This window comes from Procambarus clarkii, chromosome 72 (genome assembly GCF_040958095.1).
Source record: "Procambarus clarkii isolate CNS0578487 chromosome 72, FALCON_Pclarkii_2.0, whole genome shotgun sequence".
Classification (NCBI taxonomy): Eukaryota; Metazoa; Arthropoda; class Malacostraca; order Decapoda; family Cambaridae; genus Procambarus; species Procambarus clarkii.
The window spans coordinates 4,141,392-4,163,899 of NC_091221.1; the positions used below are offsets into that span (position 1 = coordinate 4,141,392).

Here is a 22,508-nt window from a genome sequence, read left to right on the forward strand (position 1 = left end):
ACCAAAATATAAACTTTTTTTTTTTGTACAGTACAGTACTGTACTAAGTTGTTAGCCATTGAGTGAGTTGATAATTGTTATGGAGGTGTTGTAGTATGAACTTGGCTCATATTGGCTCTTGTTACACTGTGTACAGTAAGAGCCAATTCATGAAATATTGTTTGAATTATGTCATCACATACACTTTGTGCTCACTATATATAAAACAGTATAACTTTTTGGTTTGGCCAAGTACAACATTGCTCATCATGTACTAGACCTCACTATGGTAACAAGTGAGAGATTGATCAGTTGGTTATTATGGTGTACTCGTCTAGTTGTGTTTGCGGGGGTTGAGCTCTGGCTCTTTGGTCCCGCCTCTCAACTGTCAATCGACTGATGTACAGATTCCTGAGCCTACTGGGCTCTAACATACAGTATCTACACTTGAAACTGTGTATGGAGTCAGCCTCCACCACACCACTTCCTAATGCATTCCATTTCTCAACTACTCTTGACACTAAAAAAATTCTTTGTAATATCTCTATGGCTCATTTCGGCACTCAATTTCCACCTGTGTTCTCTTGTGCGTGTGCCACTTGTGTTAAATAGTCTGTCTTGATCTACCCTATCAGTTCCTTTGAGAATATTGTATGTGGTGATCATGTTTTGTGTTGGTAGGTGTGGTAGTTCCACATCCACAGCAAGCCCCAATATTTATTTATTTAACAACCATATATATTTTGCATCTGCCTTGACGACTACTGAAAGACGTAGTCCAAGATGCAAGATAACATCTTGCTACATCTATAAATCATCTATAAATGTCCTGTTTTAATTGTGTGTGGTGTCACATGCAGCTGCCAGATAGTGTAATGCTATCTTAATTTGGCCTGTTTAACCTTAGTAATATTACCATGAATATGCTAACATTACCTGAAGTTGTTCTGTGTATTTATCATAAATACTGCCCAAAAATCTTTAAGGTAGGTTAAGCTATAACATTAGCTATCTTCGAGTTAGAATTGTTAAATGCCTGATCCACCCAGTTATTTAGATGCAGAAAAATTATTTTCTGTAATGAGGCAGATAAAATTGGTGATGAATTTGCAGCCCTCTCACTCTGCTAATCCTAATGAAACCTATTCTCACTTAATTAAACTTGACTTATCGTTACCTAATCTAATAGTGCGAGTGCTTGTGGTGGTATGCACTGCTAATTTAAATGTGTATCAAGTAGTCATTATTAGTAGGAATCTTATGCCAAAATATCAATGCATAATTGAACCAAGTAAAACTAACATTGTAGGATATTTGGAATTATTTCAAGATGCAATAGTAGTGTAGCAACAAATTTTTGTTGTCGGCTTTATTTTGCTCGTATTGGGACAAATTTAGGGTGATTTAGGGTGCAGTTAAATTCTGGTCTTTCCATACTTTAGACAAACCTACATGAATGTGAACAGGAAGAGTATAATAAACCTTCCTTATGAAGAGAGATTAAAAACCATAACATCCATTCTCTAGGATAGTGATTGCCAACAGTGGTTCCCAAGGGATCTGTGGGACAAATTATAAGTATAGTATTGTGTTAATACTCTTAAAAATTAAAAATACTTTGAGGTGTTGGACTGAATGTCTCCTGTTCTCATTTGCATGCAGCTTTACTGAGAATAACAATGCAGGGCTTGTGACATGAATTTATATACTGTATTTGTCACAGCAATGGCTTCTGTCACTTCTCAAGTAGCTCAATGTACTGTATTTTGTTGTTAGGGTTCCATAGAATAGAATATGGTTGGAAAAGTGGGGAATGAAGTTGGGAACCACTATTCTAGAGAGAGAAAGATTAAAGGGCTTTCTTGATTGATGCCCTGTCTGCTCCCTCTATTAAAGTTCTGGGTTATAAAGGAGTTGTAGGCTCCATCTTGGCCCTTCCTCAAGGGTGTGAGAAGGTAACTAGGCATTGGTGTTACTAGAAGAGTTCCATGATTGCCCTTTAACCTTTTTTTTTTTTTTTAGATTTTTTTTTTTTAGAGTTCCTGGTCCTGAGAGTTTGTTGCTCCATCTGAACATGTTTTCTTCTGCATTCCTTGATCACACTCCTTGTTCCATACCCTGTTGTCTCTTCTCATCGAAGGTGGGAGGTTCACAGGTTTTATTAGCAGCTGGTGGGTCTTTTGGCACTTTGCCAGGTGCATTTAGCTGTAATAGGCAACTCTGGTGTCAGCTTCAGCCAATCTGGTGCCCATGTTTCACGGGCTCTTGGATGAGAGTCTAAGGGGTACCAGTTGCCAAGCCATCCTCCTGTTTTGGTAGTACTTATAGGAAGGATGAGGACCATAGTACATATACCAACGTACAACATGGGTAAAAAGTAGAAATCGGTACTACTGTATTCAATTTGGACAAACTAGAAAATGATTTTCAACTTATGTTGCAAAGACTAACCTAACCTTCCTAGGCCTATATAGTACATATACAGTATGTGCTATATGAGGCCTAGGAATATTTAAGTTTATTTTTTAGCTGCATCTTTCTAGACTATAAAGTGAATAGTACAAAGTTCTACACTCTAATTGCTTAGTATGTCAGTGTTTTTACTATGGTGCACACAGTTACAAAAAGTACTATCTAAGCAGGAGGATGGGTTGCAGTTGCCCAGGTCCTTCTGATTTTTGCACTGGACATTTCTAATAACAGGTAATTTCTTACTATAAAATATGAAGTAATTACTGTACTACTTAATATTTTAATATATGTTTGTACTGTATTTGTAAATATAGGCCCTTGTGCATTGGTACATAATTCGACCATTAAACTCCATAAGCCAGGCTCTATCCAAATCTAACAATGTGTTAATTCAGTCTGGATTTTGAATGTTATTTGGAGATTCACGTTAGTGAGCTTCCAGTGTAGAGTACTAAAGTTAGGTTATGGCATGGAGATGTATCAGTAATAACAGGACTGGTTGTTCTGCAGATATAAACGCAAAGTAATGCCATACCATTTTCAGACTTTTTATTTGTACTGTATATTGCTGTTACTAGACCAAACTTGGTTATTGTATGCCTCTATTGTTGACAGTAGCATAAATTTATTTTTAATAATTTGTTTTTTCATGTTAATATGCACATCAAGACTAATTACAGTTACAGTATAATGATGACGGAATAAAATATATCTGATTTAATTGGATGGAATCCAATTAAAAGTCCTAAAGGAACTGGCAGAAAAACTAGGCTGCTGCTGAAATTACTTTTCACAAAGTCTCTGGACCAAGTTAAAGTACCCCTAGATTGGAAATGTGCAAATGTCACCCCTATTTTCGAAAAAGGCAGCAAGAGCTCAGCAGAAAATTACTTGCCAATCAGATTGACATTGCACCTCTGCAAGCTTATGGAGAGAATGCTCAGGGAGTGAATCATTCGCCATCTTTCAGTGAACAATCTTGTACAATCGACACAACATGTGTTTGTTAACACTTTCGTGTGTCCCCGACGGGTGGACCGCCACGCACCCCAAGGTAGCCTGAGCAATGTTTATACTCTTCAGCTTTCTTGCCTCAATTTTCATGCTACGTCATTTAATTTGGTATGAAATTGCTTGCAATAGAATGCGCTAGAGAAATATTTACATATAAGAACAATATGTTACCAATACCATAAGATAAAGTATTGTACATAAAGGTAAAGAAGAGTGGCCACCTCACACCTGATGGTCCGGGTGTTGCAACATTGTCACTAGTAGAACTGCTGTCATCCTCATGTTCATCACCAGCATGTATGTTGTTGTCATTTTTGAGAGGCTAATCCTTATACTCAAAGTATACTAGTGACCAAATGACTACTTAGTGGTACTGGGAATGCGAGCTTCTTGGTATCACTTGTGTAGTACTTGTATAACACAAAAGCATTATGTATATCCATGTATAGTCACATAGAATGGGAAGACATTGGTGCACATTTTAAAACAAACTGCATAATAATAGGACAATGAATGGAATTTTTACAAATACTGTACTGATATTTTAATTTTGGACGTAACTGCTGTCCTCGGGAAAACTGCATGTAATTATTTTAGGACGTCATTACCGTTATCCGGAAGCGATAGTGTTAAAAATAGATCCTGCCTTACAAACCTGCTCACATTTTTTAAAACGGTAACCAGCTACTCGACAAAGGCCTTTCGGTGGATGTAGTATACATAGTATACGTGGATTTTGCTAAAGCCTTTGATAAAGTACCACATGAAAGACTGACAAGGAAATTACAGTCCCATGGAATAAATGGAAATATATTAGAATGGATAAAACAATGTTGCAGGAAAGAAAACAATGCTTCGTGCTAAATGGGAACAAATTTGAATGGAGAAATGTTATAAGTGGAGTGCCACATACGTCCATTTTGGGTCCATCCTTTTTTGTCATATACATTGGTGACATAGATGAGAACATTACAAACCACATCATATTTGCAAATGACATAAAGCTTTATGGTAATGTGGGAAATGATATTGAAGTCTTACAAAGAGTACTACAGTACTAGTATTGGGGGAGTGGGTAGCACAAGACAGTGCAAGTTTGAAACACAAGGTGGGGAAACTATGAGGATGAAATTGGGTACTTTTTGGTTTTACTTTTGAATAAAGAACAGCCTGGACAATTTGTTAATTCATTAGGGAGAGAGTTCCATAGACTGCATCCTTTTATTTCATGTAGAGTTCATGTACTGTACGAAAGACATACATCTTTACCAGTGTAATCACCTCTGTCAATTGATATTATAGTTATATGTTGATATAAAATTTTGCTTCAATGTACCTATTCATCTTACCTGATCTGTTATAGATTAAGGACCTGCCCAAAAGGCTTATGCATGTTAATGGCTGTGCAAGCATGTAAAACTACCAATTTATGTACTCTCAAAACCCATTGTACCTTCTTGTAAATAAATAAATAAAAATAAATAAACTAACTCCACAAATGGTCAGAAGACTGGCAAATGCTATTTTAATATTGACAAATGCAAGACCTTACATGTGGGGCATGCAAGGTGTAGCAACCCACACCACAACTACCAAATTAATAACATTACATTACAGCAGATTGATGAAGGAAGGATCTGGGAGTTAAAATCCACTACTCACTAAAAGTTGCACAATAGGTGGGAGCAGCAGTCAGAAATGCTAACCAAACCTTTGGAATAATTAAGTATACCTTTGACTTTAAGGAAAAGAAGGTAGTGATTCAACTGTATAAATCTCTGGTGTGCCCCCATTTGGATTACTGTATCCAAGCAGTTTTCAAAAGGACAGTTGCTCTGGAGAACATGCAACACCGGGCAACAAAAGTCATTCCAGAGATAAGTCATCTCTCGTATTAGGAACGGTTGATGGCCACATGGCTATCAACACTGTAAACCAGGCATGACAGTGCAGATCTTATTGAAATGTCTAAAATACTGAACAATTTAGAGGATGTTGATCCTGACAATTTCTTCAAAAGATCAGATGTAACGCAAACAAGGAGCAATGGTTTCAAGCTCAACAAGCCTCAATGTAGGACAGAGAACAGGAAGATGCTTTTTGACCCACGAGTTGTAAACCCATGGAACCGCCTACCTGCCTAAGTCGTAAATGCCAAAACTGTGTTGAGGTTTTAAAATCTACCTGGAAAAGATCAAGGCAAATGGGGGTGGGGGGGACTTTCGATAAGCCGCAGGCTTCCTGTACTTGTCGAAGCCACTAGGGTTAGTGTCCCTCAGGTAAATCAGGTAACGTTAACAATTCCTGTACACGCTAAAATGCTTTGGCCTTAGTAACTGTGTAGTAGCTCAGTCCTTTATCTTGTCTTGTTCAGTGTGGAGAAATGGAGGACCAGTTACCAGTACTGTAATTGACTCATGTCTGTGTGATCCCTGTTCATCTTCTAGGATAGGTTGTGGTGGGGTTGGTAGGACATGTGGATAGCTGCAGGGTACCAGCAAGGCTTACATCATTGGCCTACTTTTATGTCTTCAAATACTCCATCACTGGGCCTCTACCACCTGTGGAGCTCCCATGAACTCTGGAATCTGGGAGGCTGTACATAGGCTGAAGCTGTCGTGTCTGACTGGAAGGATAGCTAGTTTCATCTTGAGTCACCCAGAGAAAGGCTGAAGAATTTTTCTTATATGGTCATCAACAAGACGTTATACTGGCCAAATCTGAAACATTTGAAGGATGGATAGACATCTAATAAGGAGGTAAATTGTATTGTGGGCATCTACTTTGCCACGTTTCTTCATCACCATCATGTTTAGTAACTTTTTCCATAGAACCCTATTGATGACATTAGACCTAAAAGGATTGCTAAGAAGGGTACTGTGTACAAGATAAGTAAGTATGATTTTATCAATGATATACTAGTTGGAGTTAGATTAAATTTGGAAAAGTTTTAGGAAGAGGCCTACATTTTCTCTATTCAGTATCTTATTGTAAGTAAATAAAAATTAAAAAAAAAAAACAATTTCTTTCCTACTCTCCACAGCAGGTGCCTGTGAGTACCTTTGTTACCTTACAGGAAGCATGGTGGTGTAAATGAATCTTTGTATGTACAGTACTCCCTACTACCTTCCATATACTGTACAAAAATTAAATAATACTGAATCTTGTTGACCAACAATTTACAGGAATGAAAAGAATACTGCATGATTTTTAAGAAGAATAAAAACCAGGAAAATAGTGATGCACAAAACTAGTAACTGCCTACTGTTACTAGTTAAAACACACGACACTCCTACCTCCTCCCCTCCCTGTGTGCTTCCTAAATAACAAACATAGATTTTTCTAATGTTCTATTAAATCTATACCAGTAAATATTTTAGACTGAGCCAAAGTTTAATTTCATGGAGCATGGACTGCTGTGAAGGATGTTTTGGCTTAATATCCAGTACAGGAGTATCTCACTATTATATGGTGTGGTCTTTTCCATTTACATCAACCCATAAATGGAAACATGAATTGCTGTACCACTCATAAGTAACCCTGTCATAGTCACTAATCCTAGCTCTATGCATATAATACTATAGTATTCCACATGCTAATAAATTTGCAGCCTGAATTATATCAATGACGTTTCGAATATTCTGTAACACATGCAGTGCTGCACTGCAGTCTTTTCTGAGAAGGCTTCTGTATCTCTCCAAACTACCCACTCGAGTTCTCCAGGCCCCGGTACTTCATCTGGCTCTAATGAATTATGAGCATCTGGAGGCCAGCATCAGAATCTGGCCCCATCAATAGAGGAATAGGAATATGACACCAACCACATTTTCAAAGAAAAAAAACGTCAGAAAGGTTGAACATTCCAAAACAAGTAATGGCTTGGTAACCCTGATTCAAACTATGTACACTTGAACAAGGATGTTAGTCCAATTGCTAGTTAGCTCCACACTCTTGCCACCTGATAGCAGCCTCGGTGACCCAATTTTCCTAGGCCGTTACCCCAGTCATTCACACTGGCCAAACAAAACTTCCTGTGCACCACGGAAAGGGCAAGAATGGAGATATTCATAAGGAACCCACTGAAACAAGGCATTTCACTACATCTAGTGCAGGATTTCTGGTAGGGCTCCTCTCTGTATCTCCCCACGTTAAATTATGCAAGTTATATGATACCTATAATGCCTTTATAAAAAGTAAAAAGGTGTAAAAAACTTGCACCTTTGTTTAGATCCAGGAGTGTCTTCTGGACCTAAACATAAGCAATGAGGAGAGGTTAGAGACATTAGATATACCAAAATTAGACTAAAAAAAGAAGTAAGATATGATCACAGTGTATAAAATTGTAATTGGAATCGATAAAATTGATGAGGAGGAGCTAGAGCTTGTAATATGACGTGCAAGAGGTCATGGAATTAGCTACAAAAACAAAGGTGTGTAACAAACGTTTTCAAACAGACAAATTAAAGAGAGAATGGGACATTGTTTAGGTAGCTCTCATTCTGAAATTTTACTTGGGTAATTACACAAATGCATGTGAAAATTACTACATTTAAGGTTATTCTAAATGTTTTCAAACACACCAAGTGGAAAGGGTTGGAATACGAGCTTTCATTGTCCTACTGTAATCAATGTAGTATTCAGTTCAGTATGGAAATAATTTTATTTATTACCTGTATCTTGAAGTTACTGTTCATAATATTTAGTGGCTTATCCTGATTTTTTTCTTCAGGACAAACATGGATGAAGAAATGATAGCTTTAAGGTGGAATAATCACCTTACGACATTGTCTCAACTGCTTTACTCACTAAGGGAAGAGGTAGGTATATCGTGTGATGTTCATACTGTATTGCTGTGGAGAGCCCTTCCGGCTCCCCGGGGCTATACTGGGCTGATATGTATGTATTGGACCATAGCATCAGTCTATTCGATGGAGTTCTTGCCTACTGGGGACCATGAGCTAGAACCTGGCCCCCCCCTCCCCCTCAGAGAGGCACGAGGAGCAATGGCTTATAAAAACCCTTATGTGGTTGGGAGCATTCCATGTCTGCCATCGACAGGGTTAGGCACCCAGATAGATAGGCATCCCAAAACAAACTCCACCTGGTTACAAAATTGCTACCTAAAGCCAAACTGGCAAGAAAAATCCCCAATCTAAAACAAGCAAACAAGCATGACGTCACAACCGCTGCCACGCTGATGTCTGCGCAGCTCCCCCCCCCCCCCCCCCACCCTCTCAGAGAGGGGGAAGGGGGAGCCCCAGACCCCTCACGTCGGCTATTCAACCCCAGCTCAAAGGCTGAATATCAAAAACACGAAAACTACCAACCGGAGGGAGGGAGGGAGGGCTGCTGGGGAACCTCCGGGAATTGCCCAGAAAATGGCGTTTTATCACATTCAACGCTGGAAAAGCACCTCCAGCTCCCCTCCAGAGAGCCACCATCTCGTTCTTCGCCAGAAAAAGAGGAGACTGCTGCAAACGTTGAGTCCCAGAGGAGCCTCCGGGACTCTTCCAGAAAATGCCGTTTCATTATATTCATCGATGGTTTTTTAACTGTAAATTCATTTTGTTTGCATGTTCTCAATTGAATGCAGGCGATGAGTCACAATAATGTGGCTAAAGTATGTCGTCCCACACACTAGAAGGTGAAGGGACGACGACGTTTCAGTCCGTCCTGGACCATTCTCGAGTCGATTGTCTTGAGTCACAATCAACTTGAGAATGGTCCAGGACAGACCGAAACGTTCTCAATTGAATATGTGTCTCAGTATCTTTAATAATATTTGAGTAACAGTCATAGTTTTTCAGCTGGAACAAATAAATATTAAACTTGCACAGAGATGGTGAAAGTGATAATGTTTCTGTCTGCTGTGGACTATTATTGCATTCACACTAAAATGCAAACAGAACAGTGGAGAGAGGGGCACTGCATCAGCCTGAACAGAGGAGTGAAACCAGAAGAGGCGGAGAGTTGAGGAGAAAAGGGGAGAGTTGAGGTAAAAGAAATAAGATGAAGATGATCAAGCTGGAGAGGAAACTGAGGGAGAGAGCTGGGGGAAAGATGAGATGGAAAGGGGTGGGTGTGTGAAAATGAGTGAGTTACCAGGAGTAGTCACATATGTGCTGTAGATCAGAATATTTAGCAATGTACTACTGCAAGAGGCAGGCATTGGCAGAAACAAATCTAAGGCTAAAATTCATGTTAATGAAAGTTCACCGAGACGGTTTCTGTGAAAAACTTACGAAGGAAATTTACTGCTTCAATTGTAAATTTACCTCCATCAGTTTCAATTGATGGAGGAGAACTTGTGGTCAGTCTTTTCAAACTTGTTCCTAGTGAACAAGTTTCCATTCACAACCTACAAATTATGTGAAAAAGCTTTACAAAATTCAGATAAAGGATGAGATTTAGGGGGTGGTTTTGCCACCCCCTAAATCAAGGGTGACATAAATAGAAAACTGTCACCTGAGAGCCACATAAAGAACATTGTGCAGGAGCCTATGAGCCTATGCTACACTTTTCAATTTCAGAATTGCTTAAATACATGGATGGTGAAATACTAAAGAAATTGTTCACGACCTTTTGGAATGTGTAGTTGGAATGTGCAGTGATTGTATGGTGCCCATATCTGAAGAAGCACATAAACAAACTGGAAAAAGTGCTAAGACATGCAACTAAATAGCTTCTGGAACTGAAAGTCAAAAGCTACGAGGAGAGATTAGAGGCATTAAATATGCCAAAGCTAGAAGATAGAAGAAAAATAGGTGATGTGATCACTACATACAAAATAGTGATGGGAATCAATAAAATTAATAACAAAGAATTTTTGAGACCTGTTACTTAACCATTGCACTGCACGGCTATAAAATATGACAAACCTGTTGCCCAAACCACACACTAGAAAGTGAAGAGACGACAATGTTTCGGTCTATCCTGGACCATTATCAAGTCGATTGTGTTTCCATTGTCACAATCGACTTGATAATGGTCCAAGACTGACCAAAACGTCGTCATCTCTTCACTTTCTAGTGTGTGATTTGGTCAACATGTTTTCAGCCACGTTATTGTTACTCTTCATGTGTATGACAAACCTGTGTTGCATCCTTTTTTCGTTCCAAAATTGTTAAACCCCAATTTAAAATTGTTAAACTCCTATCCACAAACCCCAATTCTGGTTAAAATGTTGCTACGAAGAACCGAACTAGTGGACAGAACTCCCCAAATGAAAACGAGCAAGCGAGCATGACGTCGCTACGTCACCGTGCCGCTGTCTGCGCAACCCCCTCCCCCCCACCTTCCTCCCCGGGAGGGAAAGGAGCAGCCCTAGACCCCCATGCTGGCTATCCACACCCCAGTTCTGAGGCTGGATGTAAAAAACCACAACAAAAACGCAGACCGGAGGGAGGGGATGGATGCCGGGGAGCTTCCAGGTCTCACCCTGAAAATGGCATTTCATTACTGTACATTCAACACTGGTTTTCTGGGGAGAGCCCCTTCGGCTCCCCGGAGCTACTTGCCATAAGACGAAAACAAGAGGGACTTTCCCGGGAGGCGGTCGGCAATCACCCCTCAACGCAAAGTCAAGACAACTGGCTGCAACTTCCGACCCAATGAGACACAAGCCCGACTAGGCCCAGGAACATTGACAAGGTAGCGAGCAGCCAGGACCCTGTTTGACCTCCAAAAACCCCGTACCCAAATGTCAACCCAAGGCATGTTACCGAAGACGGCAGCCAGCGCAGCAAACTTACAATCGTCGTGGGCACGAGGATAGAATGCGAGCTGGCTGGATCAAACAAAAGAAAAACTCCGCAAGAGGACAATGTGCCCAGGCGAAACAGAGCCAGCCAGTATGTGAGGTGAAAACTAGCTGCACAGCACCCTGCGCCCCTACCAGTGACAAAACTACCCCATACCCAGAGGCAAACAGTGGTGTATGAAACACCACAGCTGAATCCAAGGGCGGTCAATCACCAAGCAGCAAAAGACCTTGCGAAGGTAGACCCCAAGGTGACTTGTGGAAGGTGGTTCCCAAGGGCAATACTTACAGGATATCTAGGGAAGAAGACCCTAGGCTCATGTAGCCCAAGTACTTGTGAAATTACTCTTGGCTCGTGCACCACCTAGAAGACAGGACCACGCCACAAGGCACAGAACTGGAAAAAACACAGGAGCCAGAGGCACACAACCTTGCCAGTTCACATCAGCCATAGAACTGGGGTGTGGATAGCCGGTACGGGGGTCTGGGGCTCCCCCTTCTCCCTCCCGGGGACAAGGGGCCGTTGCGCAGATAGTGGCGTGGTGACGTGATGTCATGCTTGTTTGCTCGTTTTCATTTGGGTAGTTCTGTCCAATAATTCACGGGGGGGGGGGGGGGGGGGACAGACAGTGACACGGTGTCGGCTCTCGGTAGCAATATTTTAACCAGAATAGGGGGTTTGTTTTGGGGCACTTACCTTTCTGGGTGCCTGACTTGGTTGATGGCAGACATAAAATGTTTCCAACCACTTGGGGGTTTCTATAGGCCATTGCTTCTCATGCCTCTCTGAGCAGGGGCCAGGTTCAGGATCGTGATCCCTGGTAGGCCTAGAACTCCATGTGCATTGACTGATACCAGGGTCTAATACATTCATATCAGCCTGGATTGCTCCGGGGAGCTGAAGGGGTTCCCTCCCCCCCCCCCCCAGAAAAATGTTCAAATGTAGTTACTGTACTTTGGCCGCAGTTGTCTAGAAAAGGGGCTGTGACATCATGGCTGAGTAGTTCCCCATGGTGAAGACTCCTGGAGGCGGTCACTCGCCGGATTCAACAATTGCGAGTTGCCGCAAATATTTTTATGTTCAAATTTTCCACACGATTACAAATGCATTTTTTTCTGGCTTATCCTATGTATATTGAACATGTTTACAATAATCATACATTAGAACATTCGTACTGTTACAAAAAACTGTGTTACATGTATCACAAGTGTGTACACAAACATTGTTCGTATTTTCAATATTACATGTTCAATTATTTACATTTACAACTTATTTATACTACACCATCACAGACTATATAGAACACTATAAACACACTTAGTACTGTGCAAGTGTGTGAGTACTGCATTGACTGCTTCAGTCAATGGTATGTGCAAGGGAACTTTATACTTAACGCATCAAATGCAGACAGATTTTTGCTTCCCTTCTTTACTTGCAAGTTTGTGTGCTTGTAAACAACGCAGGCACATTTACCCTTGTTATATTCTTGTACTTGGCATATAACCAAGCTTGTGTACAGCAAGGTAATTTTTACACTTTTGTCCATGAGTGTTTTCACGACACTGCCAGAAAAGCAGTGTGGATCTTTACCTGGTATGTAAACGTCTGTACCAGAATACAATATCATATCAATGACCATACCAGTTTCACAGTCATATAACATGAAAAACTTTAGTCCAAACCTGTGTCGCTTTGATGGTATGTACTACTTGAGTGCTAGTCGTCCCTTGAAAAGAACTAGCAATTCATTAATCATGACATTCTGTCCTGGTACATAGTCACAGAACTTTCCTCTCAATTCACTGAATATTTTCTGCACTTTTCCCAGTCTGTCATGTCTGTCTTCATTATCATTATTCTCGAAGTGTAGGCAACTGAGAAGCAGCAGGAACATGTGACATGCACCTGCTGAACAAGGGGGTTGGAACAAGGCTGCCTTTGTTCCAATAATCATGAATCACATGGTTTTTCTACATGCCTCATCATGATACACACACATCCATTTCCTCAATAGTTGTGTCTTTCCAATGTGTCATTCGAGAAGCAGGTAAAATTCCAGAGGCAATGAGTTGCTCAGCATATCGGTTTGTCTCTGCAATGAGATGCTGCATGAATGGCTGATCAAAATATGCCATAAAATAATCTATTTCAGCCATATCATCACCTGTGTAGGCGAATAAGTGTGTCTCACCAACATCGGTGTTACCAAGTGCTGGTATTTGTGGGACAAAATTGTCACAATCTTCCCACACAAGTACACCCGTGCTTGTCAACGTGGCGCCAACACCACGGCATACACCAGCACGAGCCCCACCAACACCGTCCCCAACACCACAGCCTATTCCAGCATGAGCTCCACAAGCACGGGCCCCAACACCACGGCCTACACCTGCATTAGTCCCTCCAGCATGTGCCACAACAACACGGCTCCATCTTCTTGTGCTAGAGCTTCGTATGGCAGGAGAAGAGGCTGTTTTATGTAGTATAGGCTTACCATGAACACCTGATGTCGAGGGCTCAATGTTGTCTTTGTCCTCAGGCCTCGTGACACGCTGGTGCTTGCCTCGCTGTGTTGCTGGGGCAGCAAAACCTCGCCTAGTAACACCTCCATACCCAATTACACTCAGTTCATCAACACTGCTTGTATCTGAGCCTGTGTGTCTGAACCCAGAAAACAACTCGTCACCTATTCTATCACTTAGTAGAGATACATCAGATTGCACAGATGGTGATGGTAAATCCACTGGTGTTGACCTAGGATGGCAAGGTAGGGCTGGCAAGACCTGTGTACTGCACACACTCACCACATCATCCACCTCAATGTCCATATCACTAGTGTCAGACACCTGTGTTAGCTCTTTTTCCAGGCTGTAGTCTTCGATATCGCTAATATATTCATCATCAAATGAGATGCCCGGTATTTCCCATCTCTGAGAGTTTTCTCAACAACACGACCGACCGGGGACCATGAGCTCAATGTAGATGCATCAAACATGGTTGCTAAATTGAAACTGAGTCTCCCCACCTGTGGGGCATCATGGGAATTTCTTTCAAAATGGTTGATGCTCACTGGAAGCCTCAGGCCTCCATTTCGTACCCAAGTGACCACGCGGCAGTTTTATATCCTAAGACGTACCTACAATAGCCTTATCTGTGCTCCAGAAGGTGAGCCTCTACACACCATCCAGCCCCCTAATGCACCCTGCGTAGTGCGGTGGTTAAAGCACAGGTCATAGATTTAAGCTAAGTAAACAAAGCTGGTGTAAAAATATAAGAAAATTCACTTTTGAAAAAGAATGGGAGATGGTTGGAACAAGCAAAGTGAGAAGGTTGTAGAGGACAAAACAAACATTATTTCAAAGTATTAAATGACAAGACAAAGAATGATAGGAAGGTGGGACACCACGAGCATAGCTCTCATCCTGTAACTACACTTAGGTAATTACAATTTTATGCCTTTCTCTAATTACAGACAATTCCTTTCTCTACCCCTTCCCATGACTATTATAACCCGACAGTTATGTTTTGAAAAGATCCCTGCTGTACTGCTGTGGAATGCTAATCTATCCTGATTATCACAAATTTGTCCAATGCGACATCCAATCAAAAAAAAAAAAAAAACTCTGTGAAGCGTGAGTTTGTTAGTTATTATCTTGAGGTTATCTTTAGATGATTTCGGGGTTTAGCGTCCCCGCGGCCCGGTCCTCGACCAGGCCTCCTTTTTGTTACACATCCCCCAGGAAGCAGCCCGTAGCAGCTGTCTAACTCCCAGGTACCTATTTACTGCTAGGTAACAGGGGCATCAGGGTGAAAGAAACATTTTGCCTTGTTGTCTCCGCCTCAACCAGGGATCGAACCCAGAACCTTAGGACTACAAATCCGAAGCGCTGTCCACCCGGCTGTCAAGCGCCCTATTATAAATTCATGTGGATTTGGATTATATATTCATTATCTGTACTTTATACCCTGCCATTTTGAGTATTCAGTTTAGAGCTTGTATATATAAAGATGTCATCTGCAAAAGGTATTGATTTAAAGTGTTGGAAGACATTTGATAAGTGTTATACATGATGAATAGGAGAAAATTGAATATAGAGAGTATCTTTGTTCACGATCGTAATCCGTTCCCAGAGACACTTCGTCATCCAAAGCAAATTTTCCCATAAGAAATAATGTAAATTGAATTAATCTGTTCCACACCCTCAAAAATATTAATTTAAAAATACATTTTATACTGAATAACACTACAATACAGTACTGTATGTTTATCTTGTCTTGAATGATTACTCTTGTTGGCGTATAAAAGACGGTGAGGAGGACGGGAGGTGATAGTGTTTGGAAGGAGTGTCCCCTTCCATTATAACATCAGGCAGTCATGACTTTTCTGGGGTACACTGGCAAGTTTTGCCTGCATACCGCTGGGACTTGCTTGTGGCTCACTGCTTGTTTTTTCTCACTAAAAATTTATATAGGGACACTTTTTTTTGCTTATGTTGTAACACTTGTCTGAAGAGAGAAAAAAAATCTTTAACTGTCAGATCATTGTCATTAAAAAGGTTAACACAACGAGCTGTTACAGCTTGATTTGGGTGAGCCTTTTCAACAAAAGTTTGTATTTCTTCCCATGTTGTACACCATTTCTTAAGTGTTGAGTAGGGAAATTCCTCAACACCCACGCGCTCGTTCGACCCATACGCGTACAAACAGACGTTGTGTTCCAGTTTAATTTTTTTGGCGAATTTGATGTGTTCCAAAAAATTTGTCTTCAAGGGCAGTTGTCAACCGAGGTTCCACTGTACTGAGTACTTCCATTATGGAGACCCGCTTATTGGAAAGTGGAAGTAAGGGACAGTAAAGAAATAGTTTGGGAATTTTAAATTTGGGTAATTTGGAGCTTTCTAGTAGAATGTCCTCTTTTCAATATAATTATTTTTTGCTAAATGGTATACAGTTACTAAATTACTTTTACTTTATTATTGCAGGAATCTCTTATAGATGCTACACTTGCATGTGATGGCAAGTTGTTTCCTGCCCATAAGTTTGTTTTGTCAATGTGCAGTGAATATTTTAAGGAGATGTTCACTACCAATCCTTGCAAGCATCCTATTGGTGAGTAATATTTTACATTGTTTATTTAAAATAGGTATTGTATCATTAGTAGGGAGGGAGGCCTTACAAGTTTGTAATACAGTGGCGCCTCGATTAACGAGTTTAATCCATTCCGGCACCGAGCTCATCGTGTGGAAAACTCATCTTGTGAAACAACAACAAAACTGTTGTCGAAGGTGTCCGAGAACCAGCGGGAACGCTCGTTAATTGAGCAAAAGCTTGTCAGTCGAGACATATTTTCTGCGAGTGGCTTACTCGTAACTGGAGCTGCTCATTACTCGAGGTTCCACTGTAATTCTTTTTCTCTTTCTTTCAGTAACTTTCCATTCAGTATCTAAAAACGGTATACTCATCTTCCTAACCTCTGAGAGCTAAACATGAGCATGTGTATGGTATTAATAAGTACTGTAGTAAAGAATTAGTGATGGGGAAGTGCTTGGTGGGCTGCTGAGAGGGGTTAGAAGAAGTACTTTATACATAGTTTGGACATGAGAGGATAGCGAATGAGAAGCTTGCCAGGGTAATCTACATGAGTGACGTACATGGGGTATTGCCCAGTACCATGAAAAGGACAAGTGTGGAGCACTACAGGAAAGTTCCACCCATTCCTTACAATCAGAATCCATGTTATGAGTGTCATGAATGTTCAGGCACAATCATTCATGAATTTAATATCAGTAGCAGATACTTAGCGTTACTTCTATTGCACCGAGACCAATGATGTACACACAGGTATACAGTATTTCTTTTGAAAAGTAATGGTGATGGGATATGTGTATGTGGAGTTTACATTTATATGTGTGTGTACTGTATTTGTATAACCTTACATCACTGTGAATGATTAACTTTCATGTTTAAGAGGTGAATTTTGCATTTTTCCAGTATATACACTATTTTTTTATTTTTAAAATTAAAATTTACACTTTCTAGTGTATATGAAGGATGTTCGGAGCGAAGATATGGAGGCACTGCTTGACTTTATGTATCGTGGTGTGGTACATATTCCACAAGAGTCACTCTCTGGTCTGCTAAAGACAGCTGAGGGATTACAGGTATGCAACACCCAATCTAATAAATGTGAAATACTGTAATTACATTTTTATCTTACAATTTCCTTTCTCATCTCTTCCATATCCTCTTCCCTTCCATTTCCTCTTTATACCCTGTTAATCATTGATGATATATTTCCAATGACAGTTAGAGTTAACTTGGTGTTAATGCACTCACCCAAATCTTCACCTCTAACTTGTGGGAGGGCTCTCCCAAGGTGAAGATGCCTCCAACCTGACTCGCCCAAGGACCGGCCCCCCAGTGATAAATCACAATTCTAGTTAGTACTCTGTCGTCCAGAGGAATGACGGGATGTAATCGAGCCCCACTGGATTATTGACAAATCAACAACAGATAAGAATTTATTCCGCTACACACCACCAGACTTGTAATCAAGATAACATATACTCTCAAGGAACTCTATTAATTTGTAACTGACACAGTATAACATTCCCTAGTGATATACAGTGGCGCCTCGATTAACGAGTTTAATCCGTTCCGGCACCGAGCTCGTTATGTGGAAAACTCATCTTGCGAACCAACAACAAAACTGTTGTTGGAGATGTCCGAGAACCAGAGGGAACGCTCGTTAATCGAGCGAAAGCTCATCAGTCGAGATATATTTTCTGCGAGTGCCTTGCTCGTAACTGGAGCCGCTCGTCACTCGAGGTTTCACTGTAGATACATTATTACGTGAATATAAGAACTGGGTGGCTCAGACTGAATGCACAGGACTTAAATGAATTTGCAAGATGTAAAGGGCAGAAGCGCTGCAACTACATCTGACCATGTTCCCCAGACCCACTGACTCTCGCTTCTCAGGACCTGGCAGCATTGAACCTGAACAACGTATCAGTACCCTAACTGTCCTGCTTTTCCAGCCAAGTTGCCAAATAAAACCTAAACATCACCTATGTTCACATGTTGGGTCATATACTAATGCATAATTAAATACATTCCAACATCTACCACGTCTTCAGTAGCTTAGTTAACCCATAGGCCGCTAAGGTCCTGTTGGCTTTCAACACCCACAGGCGCAACAACAACAAAAATCCCAAAAATTCTTTCGTCTTATAAAAGTGTTCATTTGTGTTTCCTGATCACGGGGGGGGGGGGAATCTTGGGTGGCATATTTTGGCCGCAATAGGGCGGGGAAGTCTGGCAAAAAAAAAAGGTGTTGACAGAGCAGGCGCCAGACGAAGTCTGCTCCGCCCCAGCTGTCAGGTGGGAGTTGCCACAAAGATATTATTATTACCTAATTATTTCAATGTCACTGATTTTTTCTTAGTTTCTTTCAGTAATATTATTCAATAGTGTGTATTGTGATATATTTTATAATAAAATGTGTGAACCATCGCTGTACTCAAAATTATGGTGTGCATATTAGTGATTCAGTTATTATGTTCATAAAACCATAAACAAATAGTTTTGTTGTTATTACACTATATACACAGGTTATATATAAGTATCTGCATGTTTTGTTCACCATAACGAACCACTAAGTTGGTATTGAAAGTCAAAAAGCAACAAAGAGTGGCCACCACTCGCTCGCCAACATACTCCTCCCACCATACTGGTTTTGCTTTTATTCACTATACACAGACATTATATATAAGTATCTACATGTTTTGTTCACCATAACTGTACATCTAAGCTTGTATGGTGAGTTCAGGCAATAAGAGATGTAGCTACACACACACAGTCAGCTGGTGGTTGCTGCCCTCACTGGTTCAAGGCCAGACACACTAATATTTCTTCTCCAACAATACTGTTTGTGGTGTTATTACGCTATATACACACATCTATATAAGTATCTACATGTTTTATTCAGCCATATCTGTACAAATAAGCTGGTATGGTGCCTAAAGACCATAGTGGCCACCAGTAAACAACATGACATGTCATGCAGATGATGCACCTCCCTCACCAAAATGGCTGCTCCCAACATACTCCCATTGCTGTTATTACACTATACACACGTTATATATAAGTATCTACATTTGTGTTCACCATAGTGAACCACTAAGCTGGTAATGTAAGTCCAGTCAATAAAAGGTGACCACACACAGAGTCAGAAGACGAAACTACCTCTCTCCCTCCCTCCCTCAACATTACTCCTCCCACCATGGAGCACAGCGCTAAATATCACCACAATCCTGCTATTATCAAAATCCTGGTCAGTTTTATCACAGTCAGGGGTCTTCTGTAACACTATCATCGCTAAATAATAGCATGCACATATATTGACATTTTTAGGCGATGCTGTGGTCACAAGATGAACAGCGGTGCAGTGAGCTCATGCTACATGCACCAGCCATGGTGGGTCGCCCAGTACTGAGGCTCTCACACCCGGGAATGTTGCCCACGATCTTATTTTTAGGTGGTGTCTGTTAACTATTGGTCGTGGCTGGAGTATAGCTGCCCCTATCCCTCATGGGGCATTTAAAAATCGTGCGCTAGAGCCTCGGTCGTCTATTGTGCGGTTTTGGTAAACTTATTTCCATCGTCTATGCGTATATGTATTGCGCGGTCTAAGGGTTAAGTCAATACGCGTAACTCTGGCAGCGTTCTTTCCCCCTCTGGATTCACCAGCTGCCAAAACACTTTCCCACACTTTTGCTTTTCTCTCAATTGAGCTTGTTTCTTTATTTCATAAACCACACAGGTCGTAATAATGTTTCTTTATTACATAGACCACACATGTCGTAACATAGCCTTTTATCCTTTTTTAACCTAAGTCAATCCTTAATTACAGAATTATTAGCATTAAGCATAGCAGCCATGAATGGTTTCATAATGAGAGAAATCACTTTCTATTGTATCATATAATTTATTTAAAAAAATGTTTGCATTTTCATCATAGATTCGTGGCTTGGGTATGTTTGCACGTGAGGCAGCGTCGGATACTCCTGCTGTGCCCTCAGAGCGTTCCGTGGTGACTGGAGCTTTGGAGCCTTCTGTCATGATGAGTCCAGAACGTAAACGTCCGTATGAAGTGGATCACTCTGAATCTTCACTTGTAAATTTTTCTGATGGTGAGCTGGATGATACAGCACTTCATACACCAAAGAAAAGCAAATCTGAAGAATCCACAGAAACTCCAGCACCTATACCTGAATTACCTAGGGTGTCAGAAGATATGGTGAGAAGTATATGCCTGCTAATTTCTTGTATTGAAACTATTATTTCAAGTGCTTAATGTGTAGAGAAACATTTAATAGCATTTTAACACTTTCGCGCTTTCCGCAAAGGTCACTCAGCCAACCGAATGTGCGCGCAGCGTTTTTATCGCTTAAGCGTAAAAACAAAAATGTGTATACTCTTTTTACTCTTCTGACCTTAGTTCTCATGCTACGTATTTCATTTTGGTACCAACGTGTTCGCAATAAAATTCTCTAGAAGAATATCAGTAAAAAAAGTCACGAAACGTATAGGGATACCAGCACCAAATAAATAACTACGAAGATGACTCGCCGTGAGCGCCCATCAGCAACAAAATGTTTTTACTCTTGGGATTGTAATCACCTCCACACTTATTCTACAGCGTTAATTTTGGTATCAATGGACTCGCAATGAAATTCCCAACACGGTGATATGAATATAAGCGTAGAATAATGATGCGGCCCGCCCGCAAGAGTGTGGGAAGTTGTGAAATTGTTACCCGGTATCGGTGACGGGACGACGCACGGCGCTTTGAAAGTTTATACTTATTTCACTCTCATGACATTAATTTTCTATGTACGTCATTCATTTTTGTGTCAATGTGTTCGCAATAGAATGTTCTATGTGCCCATAGGTAAAAAATATCAACAAAGCGTAAGTTAGAATAGCGCCAAATATAAAACAACGCTGGAACATATCAGTGAGCGTCAAACACACACGAAATGTTTTTACTTTTGTTATGTTTGTCAAGTTTATACTTGTTGCACACAGTTATTTTTGGTTGTATATTGATCGGAATAAAATTCCCTAAACAGACATATGCATATAATACATGATATGGGGGAAGCATTACCAGTATAAACGGCTAAAGTCACCCACCTGCAACCCGTTTGGGACAAAATACCATTTGATCGAAGTTATCCACACCTTTCATGAACTTATTGTACCATGCAGCCTAGTGGTGAGAAAGAGAGCCTCATAGCGCGCAGTTTGAAACAAACCCAAAGTAAATCGGATAGAAATTGAATTTTATACAAATATTTTAAAAGAGGACTCAACTTTATGTCCACTATGCGTTAGCGTTAGACGAAACGGGACGCGCCGGCGCGTCCAGATAGCGCGAAAGTGTTAAAATTTGTATGAAAATACATTCATAGTACTCTATTCATCCCAGGTATTTTTTATATCAGTGTATTATTATATACCAAGGCAATTATCATAGCTCCAGTGTGTAATTACCTAAGTGTAGTTACAGGATGAGAGCTACACTCATAGTGTCCCGTCTTCTCAGTACTCTTTGTCATATAATACTTTAAGACCTCTGACAGTTTTGGCCATAACTTGTCCCAGCCACTCTGCAAAAGAAAGCTTTCTAATATTATTTTGGCACCTTTGTTTCCTTAGCTTGAATCAGTGTCCTCTTGTTCGTGAAGTTGCTGGTTTCAGGAATTCTTTTTTGTCAATTTGGTCGATTCCTGTTAGTATTTTGTATGTAGTGATCATATCACCTCTTTTTCTTCTGTCTTCTAGTTTTAGCATGGTTAACGCTCCTCTAGTCTCTACTCCGTAATTCTTGTTTTTCAGTTCCGGAAGCCATTTTGTAGCATGCCTTTGCACCTTTTCCAGTTTATTTGTGTGCTTCTTGAGATATGGACACCATACAACTGCTGCATATTCCAATTTTGGTCTCACGAAAGTCATGAACAATTTTTTTTTTAATATTTCACCATCCATATAATTAAAAGGAAGTCTGAAGTTGGAAAGCAACGCATACACTCCTCTCACAATGTTCTTTATTAGATTTCTTTAATTCCTTTCCACATAATTTGTAAGTTGTGTGTTGCCTATTTTCTCTGATTCCACATTCCATAACATGTCATTTATTCACATTGAATTTCATTTGCCACTTGATGCTCCAAGCACTTATTTTTATCTAGATCACTTTGAAAGGCATGACAATAT

The 22,508-nt window shown here is 40.5% G+C and overlaps 1 protein-coding gene across 3 annotated transcripts in view; it reads left to right on the forward strand.

The window, feature by feature from the left end:
* The window catches only part of LOC123773764 (uncharacterized), a 36,085-nt gene that overhangs the window by 365 nt on the left and 13,212 nt on the right, over nt 1–22,508 (forward strand). For 2 of the 3 annotated variants that reach the window (XM_045767693.2, XM_069312347.1), the window contains exons 2-5: nt 8,195–8,282; nt 16,208–16,334; nt 17,265–17,386; nt 20,248–20,526. In XM_045767693.2, coding sequence (XP_045623649.1) covers nt 8,195–8,282; nt 16,208–16,334; nt 17,265–17,386; nt 20,248–20,526 — 616 coding nt within the window. Of the gene's footprint in view, nt 1–5,912; nt 6,225–8,194; nt 8,283–16,207; nt 16,335–17,264; nt 17,387–20,247; nt 20,527–22,508 lie in introns of all 3 variants that reach the window. The other variant, XM_045767691.2, reaches the window with a different exon arrangement.